Here is a 19,291-nt window from a genome sequence, read left to right as displayed (position 1 = left end):
GGTGATAACTTCTTAGGCAGAGCTGGTCTGGCTAGAAAGGCCACCTTATGATATTAGCTGACCTCAGGGGAAGGAAGCGTGTGTCAGTCAAGAATGTCTACATGTTATTGTTGTTGCTATGTACTGTGAAGTCTGAACCAACTCATAGCTGACACTCAACAGAATTTTCAGAGTCTGTAAAGGGCATGGAAGGGGCTTGCCCACTTTCACTTGCAGAACTACCTGCCTTTGGGTTGACAGCAAAACCCCTAACCCCTAACTAAGTGCTCTGAACTCCCCAACGTCTACATGATGAGACTCTAATAAGAGCTCTGGACATGGAAGCTCCATCGGCTTCTTAGTAGATGAAAGATCTGGATACTTGAGAGAGTGACTCATCATTTTGAGACAAGGAAGGAGCCCCATCTTGAAGACCCTCCTAGAACGCATGCTCTTCTTCACATTGACACTTGATTTGCCCCCTTTGGCTGCAATAAACTGTAATCACTAAGTATAGTGCATTCCATCATATTGTGATCATAGATTTTTTGTTCTACTGGATTACCAAAATGAGGTAAAAGCTCAGATGTAGTCAGCTGAGGACTCATCAATTTGTGGATGGAATCCTGAAGGGTAGAAGAAATTTCTGAAGTTGTGACTAGCTGTTGAGTTGTGAGAACTCCCAAACTTGTGGGTAACATTGGAGGTCTTGGCACAACTGGCAGTCTTGGAGGACTGTATTTGTAAAGTCTGACCTAGCTCTAAGTGGTTACAGCCACAGGAAGCAGTGCTGCATGAACACTGATGTCAGAGTAGAAGGAAAGGGGGAATTTGGTTTGTCTACTCACAGGTTATTTTGTGTTTTCCAGCAAGGAAAGAATGGAAGTATTGAAGATTCTTACTGTTAATACAGATTGGAAAAGTGTCTGAATTCTCTTATCTGGACAGAAACCTCTCAAATGATATTGTTGTGATATTTTTTGTTTCCATGGAGTCATGACTGACTGACTTATAACTGACCCTCCAGTGGGTTTTCAGAGGCAGTAAATTGCACAGGAATTGATTGCTCATCTTTTTCACGTGTAGCAGTTAGAAGATTCGAAAGGTTTTGGTTCGATAACACAAAATGAAATATAAGAATGTTCACTTATCTTCTAAATTTTTCTTTGTAATAAAATTAGATTCATAAAATATATTCTTTTTACCTTAGAAACAAATTCTTTCTACTTTAGGAGGTCTTATGCAGATGTCAGGGCTTTGGTCATCCTGACGATGTGTATTTCTATATTGGCTTCTAACTGGGTAATTGACTTTTTTCCTCCCGCTGTAAGCTGCACACAGTGCTTTTTGGCCCAGTTACTCCAGCTACAGGCATTGGTTACTTTATATTTTTTCTCTGTACAGCTCCAGGGAGAATTCCATAGGGCCCAATTTTTACAGATGCCAAGTCTAAAAGTGATATACCAGTGCCAAGATGCTGAATTCTTATTACTAAGCATAGGGCTTATATCTATTTTATTTTCTTCTAAAATCCTTACATATGAAGGATATATTAGCTTTGGGAAAATATGTCATAAAACCAAAGAAATAAAAGGTAAATAATGGTTTAAATTTTGGAGTTTTTTTTAATTGAAAAGTTAACATAACTCCAGATGATTTATCTTATATTAGTTATGCTCTCAACTAATACTTACTTAACTTTCCAAATTGACAATTTGAATCTATTACCCAATTAATCTGTGAAGATTATTCTTGTATGTAGTGAAACTTTATAAATACAATAAAAAATTCTAAGTTTAGCTAGAATATTAACTGAAATGGAATCTATTAACTATAAATTATTATTTTATATAGAAAGATTTCAGCTCTAGTTTATTTCTTTTATTTACTTTAATCCAATTGTAAAATCTATCCATCAGTAATCTGAGGATTACTTTTAGCCCTCCTTATAAGTAAACCCAATGCATATATTTCCACTTTAAATAAATCAACATAAACATTAACACAATTACTTGATATAACACAATCACAAAATGTAAAACTTTATACTTGAAAATTCTCAGATTAGCATAATTATTAAAATTGTGGCCTACACCATCTGAATGCTATTGTTGTTGATTGCTGAATTGGAAGTAACCCATAGTGGACCCTCCAGCAGGTTCTCAGAGGCAGTAAATTGCACTAGAGGAGACTGCCTATCTTTCTCCTAAGGAGCAGGTGATAGATTCAAAGCAAGTACCTTTGCACTGACAGCACATTTGCAGTTGACTTGACAGCACCTAACAGCAATGAGCTGCCACCTGGGTTCAAATCTCGTTTTGCCACCTACAAATGGTATGATCTCAAACTATTTAGCCAATTTTTGCCTCAGCTTTTTCACCTGTAAATTTAATACAGATTAAAGAAGATGTTGTTGTTAGTAGTTATTGTTGAGCTGGTTCTGACACACAGTGAACCTCTGAACAAGAGTGAAAGAGTCCCTCCCAAAGCTTATGCCATCCTCACAACTATTATTATGTTTAAACCCTCTGATGAGCCACAAAGGTAGCTAATACATGGACCCATTCGGTACATGGAATGTACTCAATATGTGTTAGCCCTCATTATCATTATGAAATGGGGCACAGTATGCACTGGTTACTTCCAGAGTGATGCATGACACCACTGTGCATCAGATTATGACAGAAACAATGCTTGACCTGGCTCTATTAAACAGTAAATGGTCACACAAAAGGGAGGTGCATAAAGGTCTTAATGGGTTCTTATGTATCCCAGAAGACATATATTCATAATAAACCACGTGGTCTGATAAGGAATAGATGTTTGTTAAACCAGATTTATAATCTAAGGCTTTAGAATAATATTTCTTTTTAGAATCATATGTAGTTATAGTGCTCCATAGTTAGCTCAGATATTTTGTGATATAAAAAATTATGTCCTTCTTTGATTGCAATATTAGAATTCTGGCTTAACCACATGAAGTTGGTCAACGTATTTATTTAACAACAAAACACAATATAATAATTATAATAATATACTCAAAAGAGACATTTCACAAACGAAGAAAAGCAAAACCTAACTGGGCCAAAAATGGTTATGTCTATCATTCTCATGGCATAGTTGATGAGTCACTATTGTCAATACCAACAATCTTTGTAACACTTAATTTCCTGGTGCTATACTAAATAATGTATTTTATATCCAGGACCATCTATAAAAAATAGGTCCTAAGGAGCAATAGCCCACTCAACAATCTAAAAACTGTATTGTTAGTGCCAGACTATGAAAGACACTGTGAAAGAAAGAAAACTCATTTTTCTTTTCTCTCAAAATCTTACAAATTAATAGGTAAGCTTGAGATGGTCTGAATAGTACATGATTAGAAAAAAAATACATAATGAAAATTAGTGAGTTAAGATGGCAGTCATCAAGGTTTATACAAATCCAAATGAAGGTTAGGTTGTGAGTTGGCTCATATTGAGAGAGAACTGGTAGCTTAGTGGGTAAGGAGATGTGCTCTCAACCCAAAAGCATGTGGTTTGAATCTGCCAGTGGCTCCACAGGAGAAAGTTGGGCATGCTCCTCCTATGCAATTTAAAGCTTCTGAAAACCCACTAGAGGTTTAGCTATAAATCTGTTCTGACTTGACCACAATGCATTGAGTCCACAGGGAGTTGTACTTCTAACTCAAAGATGGCACCTCTTTGGCTGTTCGAATCCACTAACAGAGAAAGGTGGGCAATCTTCTCTCTTGTGATTTACAGCCTCTGAAAACTCACTGGAGGCTCAGCTGTGAATTGGTTCTGATTCTACAGCAATAAGAAGAAATAAGAGAGATTGAAAATTAGGAAGTAGGTACAATTTACCTTTGACTTTGGTCTACCTCTCCTATCAGTTTTCTCTGTATTGTTTGTAGAGCAGATAATTTCCACACCCTTAAGACTTTGGAAAGCTTTCTACTATATGGAGGTTGTCTGCTGCCTACTTTCTATTAACCTTCTACAAGGATGTTCCCAATAGTGTGCTTATGACTGAGTTTCCAACAGCCTTTGTCTAAAATATCAAGTCAAAATGGCATCTGGAGGGAAGAGAGTAAATTAGATAACAAAATACTGTCTCAGCTTCCCTCCTCTGCTCTCAGTGGAATGAGTAAAAGAGACTTGCTATCCTAGCTGTAAAATCCTCCCTCAGATACATGAATAATAAATGCAGGGTGGTGTAATACTGAACAGAAATTCTGTAAGAATTCTTATTCACTCAGCATAATACTTTTAAGGCTCATTCATGTTGTAACACATATTAGGATTTTATTCCTCTTTATGGCTGAGTAATATTTCATTGTGCATATATACCATGTTATATTAATGCTTTTATCAAGTGAAAGATATTTCGTTTGTGAAAAGTTTATGAGCACACTGATAATGACACTCAGTAGGGTCTTTGCTTGGTAAAGCAGGTCCAGATCCATTTAATATATAATTTTGTAATATTTATATATCGTATTAAATATATACACATGATTAAAAACAGGCTTTCTCAAATTCAGCATTATTAGCATCTGAAGAGATAATTTTTATTTTGAAGTTGGACGCAGTGGAATAATTTTTATCAATATTTTTTTCACCTCTGTTTTCCAGAGCTCTGGTGGCCTAGTAGTAAGAAACTATGCTACAATCCCAAAGGCATGGGGTTTGAATCCACCAGCTGCTCCATGGCAGAAGGAAGAGCAATCTCCTTCCATGCAATTAACTACTTCTGAAAACTTGCCGGAGGGTCAGCTATGGGCAAGTTTTGACTCGAATGCACACAACAACAACAACAACAACAGCAACATCTACTAGACACCAGCAGCATCCCTTCCTAGCTGTGACAACTGGACATTGTCAAATGTCTGCTATCGTGGGGACCCTTCCAGTTTAAAACCATTGCCCGATATAGTTCCATAGAGGCCAGAATATCAATCATCATATAAATATTGCCTATGTACAAAAATTTTATTTACTCAAAAAGTAACACTGTTAAAGAAAAGGTATCTTGTGTTAGACGTAAGCAATGTTTTTTAAAGGAGGTTTTAGAATGACCCAGAGAATCTTTAAATGTACTTACATTGAGCTCTAAAACTATTCCAAGGCAGTCAGTCAGTAATGACACAAGAGTGGCCGCCGTAACGATAACCAGGGTTACAGTGATGTGGACAATTGTCGAAAGGTTCCCACCAAAAAACACATTGGCAATTACCTGCCAAGTAAACAAATTACTTAGAAAGGGACTTTCGGAAACATGTGGACTTTGATATGAGAGTATAAAGTGCTGCCTATTATAACACTTAGAATTATACAAAACAGCACCAATAAGAAAATTAACCAAATCTCACGTCACTGAGCATGATCTATTTTCCCCCAAAGAATTCATATATACAGACTTTATCAATAATAAGGATTTTAAAACAAACTATTAGACAGTGGATTATATTTTTTTTATTATGCCATACCAATGTTTGAATAAATACAATGTTTCAAGTATAAGAGAGAATTTTGACGTTATTCTATTCTTTTTCTTTCAAGCCAGCAAGATTACCAGTGCAACAAACTACAGCTGCTGTTCGGATTATTTAAAAATGTAGAAGGAAGGAGTTACCAGATTATTTTTCAAGAGTAATAAACCAAATCCACTGTTGTCAACTTGATGCTAACTCATAGCGATGTTCCGTAAGGTTTTAGAGGCTCAACATCATTATGGGAGGAGGCTACCGAACTTTCTCCTGCACAACCACTGGCAGACGCGAACCCCTATAAAGCTGGTAATCTTTTGGTTAGCAGTGCAACATCTTACAGATGAGTGCACCAGAACTGATGGGCTATGCCACCAGAACATCTATTAATAATAATAGATGTATAATTGCCTTTACTGTTGTTAGGTACCATTGAATGGGTTATTGATTCACAGTGGCCCCATGTGACAGAGAATAATGCTCCACACTCTTAGGCGGTAGTTTTGATGAAAGCAGATTATCAGGTCTTTCCCTTCTGTTGTCATTAGGTGGGTTAGATCCTCAACCTTTCAGTAAGTGGTCAAGGGCTTAACTGTTGCACCATACTTCTTTATAATACCCTATCACTAGCAGGAACTTAATTTTATGCAACTTATAACATTTATCTAAACTATGATGGTTTATTACAATTTAAGTCTAGTTCATCATGCTTTTCCTCAACAAAACAAGAAAGAGTTGATCAACCATTTCCAAAGATATTTTGACCAGGAAAGGAAATTAATCAAGAATTCCATTTTTGGTTTGCTCCTTGTCAACTGAGAGAAACCCCTTGTACAGCTTCAGATATATCCCTGAGACACAATGTTGAAATTTGGAGTAAATGGATTTATCTGCATTGGTCACCTGGTCACCAGAGCTGCTTTTAACTCTGGCATAGCGGATGTTGTTGCCATCAATGACCCCTTCATGGACCTCAACTACATGGTCTATGTGCTCTGGTGTGATTCTACCCATGGCAACTTTAATGTCACTCTTGAGGCTGAGAACGGGAAGCTTGTCATCAATGGAGAAGCCATTACTATCTTCAAAGAATGAGATCCTACCAACATCAAGTGGGGTGATACTGGTACTGAGTATGTTTTGGAGTCCACTGGTGTCTTTACAATGTTTGAGAAGGCTGGGGTTCACTTGAAGGGTGGTGCCAAAGGGGAAAACCATCTCTGCTCCTTCTGCCCGATGCCCCTATGTTTGTGATGGACGTGAACCATGAGAAGTATGAAAACTCTCTCAAAATTGTCAGCAATGCCTCCTACACTACCAACTGCTTGGCCCCTCCTGGGAAAGGTCAGTCATGCGACTTTGGCATCATAGAGGGACTCATGACCACAGTCCATGCCATTATAGCCACTCAGGAGATGGTCCCTCTGAAAAGTTGTGGTGTGATGGCCATGAAGCAGCCCAGAACATCTTCACTGTATCTACTAGTGCTGCCAAGGGCATGGGCAAGGATATTCCTGAGCTGAGTGGGAAAGCTACTAGAACGGCTTTCTGTGTCCTCACACCTAATGTTTCAGTTGTGGATCTGACCTGCTGTCTGGAGAAAACTGCCAAATATGATCAAGAAGGTAGTTAAAGCAGGCATCAGAAAGACCCCAAAAAGGCATCCTGGGATACACTGAAGACAAAGTTGTCTCCTGTGAACAGTGACACTCTTATACCTTTAATGCTAGGGCTGGCATAGTCCTGAACAACCACTTTGTCACATTCATTTTCTGGTATGACAATGAATTTGGCTACAGCAACAGGGTGGTTGCCCTGATGGGTCACCTGGTCTCTAAAGAATAAGAACCCCTTGAACCACAACCCCCAGCAATAAATAGCACTAGAAGAGAAAGAGAGAGAGAGATGTTCAACTGGTGGAGAATCCTTGCCCCAACTGACATCTGTGAAATCTCACATCTTTTACATGGTTTCTATCTGAGAAAGCAGAGAGGCTTAGAAAGCCCATCTTTGTCATGTACCATCAGTGAAGTATACTGTTGTTGTTGTTATGTGCCATTGAGTCACCAGTGATTCACAATGACCCTACGTACAATAGTTCTGAAGCCTGCCCTGTCCTTAGCCAGTCTCACTCTGACACACCCACTCTTATTGCCCCAGTTACTGTATCAATCCATCTCATGTGAGGCCTTCCTCTCCTGCACTGTCCCTTCACCCTTTCAAGCATGGCACCCTTTCCAATGACCAGTCCCTCTTGGCCCCATGCCCAAAGTATGTGGGATGGAGCTTCAAAATCCTAGCCTCCAGGGAGAAACTTTATTTCATCCTCTCCATGACAACTAAGAAAAAAAAAATACATTTTTTAAGTGGCCCATGCTTTAATACGATTTTTAATGAATAAGTATCTGAGAGATAATTCCTATTCCCAGGTGTTAACACCCTACAAAGATCAGTACAAACCAGTATACATATTGACACAAATAGAGGTAAATTTAAGATGGGGGGGGGAAGATCAATTGGAATTTAGAATTGGAAGGAACTTTAGTTATTGGAATCTTTCTCATGAAGTAACCTGCTGCAATCATTCCTTAAGATCACTTGTTCTATTCTGGTCTTAGATGGAGTTTGGAATATAGGCAGAATTTGGATAAAGAGAAATAGAATTCCATGCTGTGGTTTTAGCCTAAAAGTTTGCTTTTTGTAGGCCTCTGGTCTCCAGCTACCTTAAGTACAGATACAAAGTCTTGCAAATCATCAAGGTCTTGCAAATCACCAACAGCTGTGGGACTAGGATAAGATAAAGAGTGTTTCCCACACTGGATCATAAAACTTGAGGAGAGCAAGGCTTGTGGTGGCAAAACTCTGGTGACAGCAAGACCCTGGTGGTGAAGAGACTGTAGCATTGCTGTGGACAAACAATGGCAAGGTGTGACTTGAGGCTTCTTGGATTTCTGCTGGCCATGGTTAAAGGTTTGGCTGTTCTTGACAGATGTTTGATGGAGAAGTTGACTTAAAACTGCTCTGAGGTAAACCTTGTTGGATGATTTGATTATAGCTACTGTGAGGCAAACCTTGCTGGATGATTTGGAATTGACTGCTGAACTAAAACCAGACCCTGGACTTATTAAAGAACTGTGCCTTGGAATTGTTGGGCTAAATCCTGGACTTGTATTGTGAAATATTCTTTGTCTCCCCCACTCAATTCCCTAATAAACCCCATTGCTTGTATCATAACTGAGTCTGTGAGTCAACAATGAATAAACGAACCTCTTTCTATTTTTGGGGCCCTAGACGCACCATGAGGCTGGGTTATGGGTTCTTTACCTGCTTTCTACTCTGGGACAGTGATAGGCTATGCTCTTCTTACTCCCTCTCACCCTTTCAGAGAGATGCCCATGGCTCTGTTCCCCAGTGGCCCATTTTCTCCTACTTAGACAGAGGCTGAGGTTGTTGTTGTTTGTTGTTGTTAGGTGCCTTCGAGTCGTTTGCGACTCATAGCGACCCTATGTACAACAGCCCTAAACCCTGCTCTATCCTGTGCCAATGTCATTGCCTCTGACACACCCATCCCGATTACCCTAGTCACTGAATCAATCCACCTCATAGAGGGTCTTCCCCTTCTGCGCTGTCCCTCCACTCTGCCCAGCATGATGTCCCTCTCTACAGACCTGTCTCTCCTTACAACATGTCCAAAGTATGTCAGGCTGAGTCTGAGGTAGCAGTATGAAAAACAACAAAGCAGTTAAGACCAAGAGCTTTATTTATAGCCAACAAATAGGAGGTAGTCTGAATTGGGTGTTAGCTCCATCTCCCAAAACCTGCTGCCATCAAGTTCATATATCAGCTTTCCAAGACTGTCAATATTTGCAGAAGAGATCTTCCTGGAAGCATCTGGGAGATTTGAGCCTCTGAGCTCTCCACTAATAGCAAAACTGTAACATAACACAAAGTGACAAGGGACCTAAAAGAAACCAGCTCTTGAAGATGTGTTACTTTGCATAAGTAGCATTCTTCATAGATAAAAACTTCCATAGCTCTACTGATACTTCTACTACTCATTTAGAGATCTCTGATGATATAGTCCATAGAGAGTTGCACTGCTAACCCAAAGGCCATGTCTCTCTGGCTATTCCAATCCACCAGCAGCTCTGAAAGGAAAAGATGAGCAATTTCCTCTTGTGTAATCTCCAGCCTGTGAAACCCACTTCAGAGTCACCTATGCATTGTTCTGACTCAGCAGCAGTGAATGAATGAGTATACTAATTTATGATTTTATAACTTGTTTCTTTCAAGTCTTATATTCTATGAAACCAATTTTTATAGAAGTATCTAAGACATAATTGTGATGTTGGGAAATTAATGAGAAAGACTAGTGAGGGATACTTACCATCTTCCTATTCAACTAGCATGCACCTTGTACATTTTTGCAAATTGGAAGCCCTCTCACATCTTTGTTTTCTATACATGTCATATATATATGCAGATTATTTACTGTGCATGTGTTCCATGTGAAAAATAAGATATCTGGGTCAGTCAACAAACTTAATCTATTGCTGTAGAGTTGGAACCAACTCAGAGCTGTCCCTACAGCAGGTTTTCAATGTCCATCTTTCTCGCATTGAATGGCTGGTGAATTTTAGGGTAGGCAGTTTTTATATACAGATACGGTTTTAACTAAGTTCATGTTGTGTGTGTGTGTGTGCGTGTGTGTCTGTGCGCGCACGCGCGCGCATGCATGTTAAGAACTAAATTAAGAAAGTGAATGGGTTTGGAGAAATGAGGTTTTGTCCTCTAATACTTGCTACCATGACAGATATCTTGATTTAAGTCTCTCTTCCTGTCATAGCAACTACAAAGGAAACTCAAGGCCAAGAACTGAAGACATAAGCTGTCAGGTGAAGTGACTCAGATTATCCACAAGCAGCTTACCAAAAGAACCACAGCAGAATGTACCATCTGTTACTGCTGATCTAAAGATCAAATCTAAAGTACTGGGCTGATGCTAAAATAAAACTATTTCCTGTATCTAACAATAGTTAGCAGATTTTTGAAAGGTTCTCAAATTTGAAAAAAAACCAAAAACCCAAAACCTCAAACCAAAGAAAAAGGACCACCCAAAAAACCTAACCCCAAAAACCTCAGCAAACTCTATCATGTAGAGTTGTTCAGTTGACTTTTTGCTTATATTCAAGGTGGAGAACAGGTCTATGGGTTATGATTTATACTCAAGGAGAAGTGCTAATTGTAAGGGGCATATATAAGGCTGAGCATTTCCATATATTACTCTTTCTTAATGCAGTTTCATATCTCTATCATAAGTATAAGGTAAGCACTGGCTTGCCTCTAGAAGCTGGTGAGTTAGTATATTTAAGGCCCTGTAGAATTTTTACTTCACACATTAGACCCATTCACATGGTGTACTGTGTAAACAGCCTCTAGGATTAGATCCTAAGACTAAGCTCTTTTTAGTGTGATTCTTGAAAGAACTACTGTGAAGCAGGATCATGTTTTATTGCTAACTGGTGCAGAGGCGTTTTAGCTGACTGAATAAGGGAATTCTAACAGCTGTGCAGTCCAATTTGACACAAGAATTCGTTCTATTTCAGTTAATCTTCCTCCATAAGTACTGGTGGCCATATAACATAACTTATAATTGACTTTATTAATGAAATGTAAGTATTTCATAATTCTTATTGACATAATTTATTATTTCTGTCAGATATTGTATAAATAACATTCACATTTTATATAAAAATATATCTTATATAAACATATAAATGAAATATTTTTTATATCCATCAAACTGAAGTTGTATTTTAAATTTCAGCTTTTAATAGAAAATAAGATATTTTAATTTGTAAAGCACAACAAAACTTACTAGAATATGTTTTCTAGAACTTTAAACACATACTTTTAAAAAATTTATTTTCATTCAATAATATACTTTTTTAAAATAATATTAATTACAAACTTTGGGCATATGGTCAGGAGGGACTGGTTCCTGGAAAGGACATTATGCTTGGAAGGGTAGAGGAACAGTGCAACAGAAGAAAACCCCAGATGAGATGGCTTGATACAGTAACTGGGGTAATGGAGGTAGGTGTGTTGGAGTCAGTGAGACCAGCTCAGGATAGGGCAGGCTTCAGAGCTGTTGTACACAGGGTCGCTATGATTCAAAGGTGACTCGACCACACATAACAACAATGCCATTTATCACACTATCTCATCAAATCCTCATAATACCTAGCCTATCCCTTTATCCTATGCACCCATACACTAATCTCTGCTGTTTTCGCATTTTTTCTTCTTCTCCTTACTTTATTACCTTAAACACATACTATTTTACAAAACCCATCAGCAGAAGACATTTGCAAAACATGTCTTAAATTTTTGTATTTAATTTCTTTATAAGAATGCTTTAAAAACAAAACAAATAGGGGGGAAATCCAATATGATTTAGCTGTACTATAAACTGACATTCACTATGATGTGGATACCCAGAGTTATGTAAATATTTGTGCTCATGCTAATATAAATTAAACCACCAAATGAGATTTTCAACTCCCACTTGTGAAAGAGTGATCCTGAAAACACCTAAACATAAACTTTTCAACTTTGACATTTTGTAATCTAAAAAGGAAATTTCATAAATTATATTACTTGTCACACTCTGAGAATTTATAAAATTTAATTACAAATTTTCCTATTTTAAATAAAGAGAAAGATGATATATATGAATAAGGTATTGCAGAGGATTTAATCTTACCTCTCTAGTCACAAAGCATTCAATTGGATACGTCAAAATAACAGTGACCCCATAACAAAATCTTCCAAAAGTTACCAGGTCATCATTTCGGCAGTAATTTTCAAATAAGTCTCCTAAAAAAATAATATAAAATAGTTTTATTTAATGGAGTTTGGATATTTGAGATAAAGTTTCAATAAATGAGATACTGAATTTTTATTACAGATGACGTTATATTTCATTTAACCCTGGCGACTTAGTTTGTGTAGAGTTGCACTGCTAACCCAAAGGCTCTGATTATACAGGGGCTCTAATCCACCAGCAGCTCCACAGGAGAAAGATAATCTCCTCCCCTTGAAATTTATGGCCTCAAAAACCAGAAAGAAGGCCACTGTGAGTCAGACAAGCCAGTGACTTTGACTTCTTTGTGCAGAATAGATTAGCCAATCTAAGTGTGAGGGGTTTTCATTCAATAGTTTAAAGTTATTCACTAATATCCAGAAGACTGCATGCTCCACTTTATGATGAATCTATCACTAACAGTATTTTGCTTGTTCTTAAGTTTATTTTTGTGAGGTTTGCTATAAATTTCCATCACCTTCTGAAAACCATTTTATCCATTGTGTTCTCACACCAGAACCAACTCCTAAACAAACCCCTTAACACATTAGCAGCTTTGTAAACTTGCTTCTGGTCTTTGTTTCTCATAAGTGATTTCATTACTGTTGTTTTGGTTTTTTTTAAAGTCTGTTAAAATAAACAATTTCCTTTTGAAATCCTATTCTTAGATCAAGGGCAATCCTGAAAGGAAGAGGAGACTAGAGCATCTGGGGAGCTGAATTTCCTGCATCTCATGCTATAAGGTTTAATCACAAATTCAGGTCACAGCAAGGAATTCCAAACATATGGGATCTTCATGGCATCTGATAGCCCCACATGTAAGTGCATTGATTTAAAATGATGAAACTATATGACCATTTCTTAGGAATAAAATGATAAATAATTCCATGCTAGATGATAGACCATTAGAGCTTGAACTAATTCTTATTTTAAAATTGTAGCTATACAGAGGTAACTCGTGGTTTCTGTGATGCTACACACTGTGACACAGATGTGCCAAATGTGATAATGGTTGCCCAGGGTGGACAGTGTTTCGTGGAGCTTCCTGATTAAAAAAAAACCCAAACTTGGAAGCAAGAGTGGCATCCACTTCTGAAATGGCTTGCCTCCAGGAACTCTATGAACAGTGCTCAGGCCTTTCGTTCACAGGGTCACTACGAGTTGTCTATGACTTGACGGCACCTAACAACAACAACAGCTTCTCATAAACCTTTGGCCGAATACTCACTTATTCATTTCTGTCAAGTTGAAACACATAACTGACCATTGAGAGTCTGGGCTGCAAATTGCTTAATAGGAGATTGCCCTTGGATTGAAATTCTAGAAAGACATGTGTTGTGTTTTTTTTTTTTTGTTTTGTTTGTTTGTTTGTTTTAATTAGCAACGCAATCCCCTACAGAATGTTATTGTGTACTGTAGAGTTAGAACTGACTTATAACTGACAGTTACCCTCCAGAGAGTTTCCAGAGGCAGTAAATGCCACAGGAGATGGCCTGTTTTTTCTCCCACAGAACAGTTGGTGGATTTCAACCATGTACCACTGGTTTGGCAGTACAATTTCTTCCCACTAGGACTTTAATGGCTTAGTGGACACTAGGCTTGTACTGCCAAACCAAATGCATGAAGGTCAAATCCACCAGCTGCTCTGCCAGAGAATGATATGCAATCTCCTTCCATGTAATTTACTGTCTCTGAAAACCCCATTGGAGGGTCAGCTATCAGCCAGTTCCAACTTGATGGCACACAACAACAGGCCACCAGAGTTTCCACCAGAATTCTTCTTTGAAGTCATATGAGGATCTAGTGATGATATGGGTGGTCTGGCAGTATAATGCATAATATGTTGGGCTACTGACCAAGAGGTCAGTGGTTTGAGTCCACCAAGCTGCTCCTTGGTAAAGTATGGGCACTTTTCTACGGTAAAGATATCTAGCCTGAGAAACCTAATGGAGAATCACTGAGTGAGAATTAACTTGATGTCAGTGAGTTCCTTTCTGCCTGCTCACTGAGAGGTTAAAGACTTAATTTTGTCCCGAGATGCTTCAGAAGAAAGGACTGGTGATCTGCTTCTGAAAACCAACCACTGGAAATCCTATGATGATGCACATAGCCTTGATCCAGAGCTGGCTAGATAGCAACTGGTTATGAAAGCACCAAATCCAGTCAACACAAAAAGATTTCCCAATGTTCAATCAAAGAGCTTTAGAGTCTACTTATTTCCTGAACATTTACATGCTTAAATTTTAGAATGTGTGTCACCTTTTTTCTATTAAATCAAATAGAAAAATTGGATCAAAGTCACACACAACCATTCTGTTTTAAAAGGAGAAAACAAAACAATGCCTCTGTACTTTTTTTCATTAAAAAGTGCAATGCCCTAAATGGCCTGGTCCTTCCCAAGTCTTATTTCAGTGACTTGACTCCACTTCTCCATCAGCGAGAGTAAATACGTATTACTCCCCAGTGTCCCCTTTGGGCAGAGGAAATTGAAAACAAAGCACAAACGGGAAAACCTTGCTTGAAGATTGATTGAATATTCCTGCACTCTGAAAAAAGAAATGGACTGAAGCTCCCCAGCCACTAAATGGGCCCGACACCTTTTTAAAAGTTACTGAGAATGTGAACACAAATCTAGAGTTCTTACTCTGATTGTCAGGAAAAATCTCAAATTCCCCTGCTTCACAAATTGGAGCTTATCTACTGAAAGAGAGAAGAAAAGAATATACAACTTACAGAAACACAACCAGACTTGCCAAAAAGGAAATGTCCAGAAGAAACCGTGCTGGCTTATTGTAGCCTCTGTCTAAACATATTTTAAGGAATTTGTTGTAATCGTTATTAGGTGTCCTCAAGTCACCTCCAGTCATAATGACCCCATACACAAGAGAACAAAATCCTACCCAGTCCTTCATGGTCTTCAAAATCTCTTTTGTACATTGTTATAGTTACTGGGGATTGAGTTAGCAGAAACAAGCAGGTGGAAAAATGGCAATGTTGTTATGCAAAGATTGAATGATTTCTGGGCAATTGAAACAGATAAAAACATCAGAAATACATGACTAAGACAAAAAAGATGTTTTCTTATGGAAAAGAGAATAAAAACCAATGTTCTTTAATTTTTTTAATTCCATATGCCATTCACTTTGGCAAAGGACATAATAATACTGTTACATGGCAATATTTAAGACATAATTCTTATCAAGACTTTCTAGGTCGCTTAGTTAACGATGTTCGGTGTATGCCTGCATTATATTTTTGACTATATTGTTCCGATAGAAATCACTATATTTGAAACCATCTTTCTTCATTTCCTGAGAAACCCCTGCTTATAATCATGTGCTCCTATACCCTCTATCCAAAACAATGCAGCCATCTTCCCAAAGGCATCTCAGTGTCACCAGAAAACACAGCTAAAAGGAGCTAGAGGCTGAGAGACAGATTTTCATGAGTCATGATTGAATAAAATGAAGGAGGCAGAGAGATAGAATGGAAAGAAAACTGGACTGGGAATCAGACTTATTTTCTAGTTTTTCATCAGCCAGCTCAGGCAAGTTATTTCACCTCTTTGTATTTTAAGCTCGGGATAAAACTCGTTCTTCCACTTACCTTCAAAGGGTTGTCTGAAGGTCAAATGAGATAATAGACCTGCAAAAGCTATGAAATGTATGACTCACAGAATTTTAGCAGGCTGTCAGAATATCTTAAATATTATATAGCTTTATATAAATGATTGAATACAAGGGTAAAAGTAGGTAGAATTGATAACCACTCAATTGGTGAGCCTGGGTAAACAGAAAAATAACTTCAGCTTGGTGCATGCACGGTGGTGTTGAGGAAGGGACTGGTTTCATGGGAAAGATGATGCTTTGTGTTCAGGGTATGAGGCCGAAGATTAAAAACAAAAGGCCTGGACTATAATTAAAGCAGTAAGAGTCCCCAGAGAATTTGTGGAACGAAAAGCAGGTGACTTGCTGGAACTAGTTCATATGGGGTGGGAGTGTTGGGAGGGAACGAGCAAAGGTGAAACCACTTGGAGGGAAAAATACATTGAGAGAGAAAAAATAAACCATAAAGGTATCGTCATGATTTTTCTTCTGTGGGAACAGAAGAGAGATGATCAGTGGTGCTAAGTGCTGTAGAAGACTGAGAAACCATTGGCACCTTTGAAAATGAAACTGCATTGGGACAGTAGAGAGAAAAGTCAAATTCATATAGTTGGAAGTGAAAGTGCGGGAGAATGGGAGGAGTAAATATGGATTACAGAAATGTTTAGCAGTTAAAGAAGAAGAAAATTAGGAAACATTTAATAAAGGACCAGGAATACAAAAGAGTTAGTTAATGAGAAAGCAAGACCTTGATGTATAGCGTTGGGAATACTTGCATCCAAAATAGCACCAATCCACATGAACACCAAATGATAGACTGAATGTCTCATTTTACCTTGTGTGAAGCCGGTAAATGTCAAGTATCCACAGGTAGCAAATAGCACACTAATAAATACAGAGACCAAGATGGACACATGGATGACACGGGACCACTTAGCTACGGTGGGTTCTTCCAAAGAACCATAAACTAAGAAGCAATTATGGTGGCAAATAAATGCTGTCATACAAAAACAAAACAAAACAAAACAAAACAAAACATTATTAAAGCAAATACGAGAAGTTTCCTTTTCAGAAAATTAGTTCAGAGATGTATGTTATTTGACATGCCAATGAAATAAAATTCAAATATACCACTGTGCTAAATATTATCAGACAAAATGTCCTTACAGCTCTGGAAATGATAAAATGTATTCATAACAGACTTATGTGATCTTTTCATGTCACTTGAGGTAAAGCAGGCCAATTAAACCTTTTTATTTTCCTTTTCTGGTGGTCTTTCTAATCTGAAAGGAAACCACACATCATGTTTTCAGCCCAGTGCTCCCTTTTCAATCTTGGATTTAGCTCAATGGGAACTTTAGAGATCAAGACAATTAGGAATACTCAGTGTCCTATGTTTTGAAGTCCATAAGAGCACTTGCTAGATTTCCAAGTTAAGAAACAAGATGTCTGTAATGGTTTGGTTTTTTTTTTAGAAAGAAATCCCTCCACATTGAAAGACATTTTGGAAATGAATAGCAAAAACTTACCCTAATTTTATGTTGGCACAAGCAAAATCATCTGCTATTAATAGGAAATCTAAAAATTAGGACATCTGCTAGTCAGACGCAAACAGCATTTTTTCTTATTACACATGTCTTCAGGGTAAAAAGGGCCTTTGAAACCATATACTTACCAAATGACATAACACCAACAGCTTGAATGGCATTGGACTTTGCAAATACCCAGGCATCTTCTGTTTTGGGTCTTGAAGAGACGTAAGTTAATTTGTGAGTGAGTTAACACGTATAACCAAAACTACATCACAGAACAAAAATATGGTTTCACACATTGGAATTGACAATTAGTTTTATTTAATTGAAATAAATTTCTCAGGATTATCAATACTACCTCTTCACCCCAGTTATTCAAATGCATGCCAAATATGTGGAAAGACTCTATTTTTACATACTGTATGCATTTCCCAATTTTGGAAAGGTCTGATTTACTCACTGAATTAACAAATATTTACTATGTAGTAAAAAGTTAGGTTACTCATTGAGGAAGAAACAAAGGCTGAAAACCTAATGTTTTTTTCTCCTTTTGTTTTGCGTTGTTCCTTCTAACTCATTCTTCCATACCTTACTCAAGGGAAAACCATAGTCAGCACTTCAGTCAGTAAGTATTATTATCACCATTTAACACATGAGGGGAAAAAAAGCTCTGGATGGCAAAGCGACTTGTCAAGTGAATAATAAGTGAAGAAGTTGAGATGTGTCTCCTTGGTCTGTCTATTCCAATAGCTCTTACATACTGAACTGTCAGTGGCCTCAAACTCCAAGCTGTGGTTATACTTCTCAAAGGAGTTTTAGAAGTGGGCACACTTTAAATAGCTTATAGCATCCTTTTACCTGCAAGTGTTGAAACATTTGCTAGCTGATACCTTGACAGGGATTAGTAATTGATTAATTCATTGCTGAACAATGATGAAGGAACCCTGGTGTCACTGTGGATTAAATGTTGGGGTACTAACTGAAAAGTCACCCACTCCAAATCCTCCTACTCCGTTCTAAAGGGCAGCTAGGACTTGGAATCTGCACTATGCCAATGGGTTGAGTTGTTTTAGGTGCCATTGATTCAATTGTAGATCCTATGAACAACAGATCGAAATCTTGACCTATCTTGCATCATTCTCATGAACTTTGCCATGCATAAGTTCATTGTTGCTGTCACTGTGTCGATCTGTCTTGGTGAAGGTCTTCCTTTTGCTGGGACTTTAAACATGTCAAGTTGTAAGGATGGCACAAGATAGGTCAAAGCTTTTACCTGTTATTCATAAAGTTGCTACAAGTGACAGCTGACTCGATGACACCTACCAGCAACAGATTTTCCCAGGATAGGGAAAGAATACAAGTGCTGAAATCGGAATGCTAGGTTCTTCTTCTAATCCCTTCTACTTATTAGCTGTGTGATCTTAGACAAGATACTTTCAATATCTTTCAGATTTATTTCTAAATATATAAAACAGAAACTAAACCCATTGTCTTCAAGTTAATTCCATCACATGAATATCCTGTGAGGCAGAGTAGGATTACCCCATAAGGTTTCTACGGCTGCAATCTTTTTAAAATAAAGATTTGCATGTAAATTTACAAAGCAAATTAGTTTTCCATTCAACCATTCATACATGTTTTGTTTTATAACATTAATTACAATTGTCACTATTTAATGTCACTCTTTGTGATTCTTGTTTCCATTAACCCTTCTATCCTACCTCTTCCTGTATTCTGAACTTTATTCTTGGGCAAATACTGCCCTTCAGATCTTACACAGTTGTTTATTCTACAGAGTGAGTGCTTCATATGCTTGTTG

At 37.8% G+C, this 19,291-nt stretch overlaps 1 protein-coding gene across 1 annotated transcript in view; it reads right to left on the bottom strand.

Moving 5' to 3' along the window:
* SLC38A11 (solute carrier family 38, member 11) overlaps window positions 1-19,291 on the bottom strand; it is a 63,482-nt gene that overhangs the window by 9,630 nt on the left and 34,561 nt on the right. The window contains exons 5-8 of the mRNA XM_006879352.1: window positions 17,616-17,686; window positions 16,776-16,937; window positions 12,237-12,349; window positions 5,086-5,217 (exon numbers count right to left, since the gene is read on the bottom strand). Of these exons, the coding sequence (XP_006879414.1) occupies window positions 5,086-5,217; window positions 12,237-12,349; window positions 16,776-16,937; window positions 17,616-17,686 (478 nt within the window). The remainder of the gene's footprint in view (window positions 1-5,085; window positions 5,218-12,236; window positions 12,350-16,775; window positions 16,938-17,615; window positions 17,687-19,291) is intronic.

The sequence above is a fragment of the Elephantulus edwardii genome, unplaced genomic scaffold, assembly GCF_000299155.1.
Source record: "Elephantulus edwardii isolate Elephantulus edwardi_28Jun2011 unplaced genomic scaffold, EleEdw1.0 scaffold00003, whole genome shotgun sequence".
NCBI classification, from domain to species: domain Eukaryota; kingdom Metazoa; phylum Chordata; class Mammalia; order Macroscelidea; family Macroscelididae; genus Elephantulus; species Elephantulus edwardii.
Note: the sequence above shows the minus strand (reverse complement) of the source record. Positions and strands in the feature narration are given on the sequence as shown.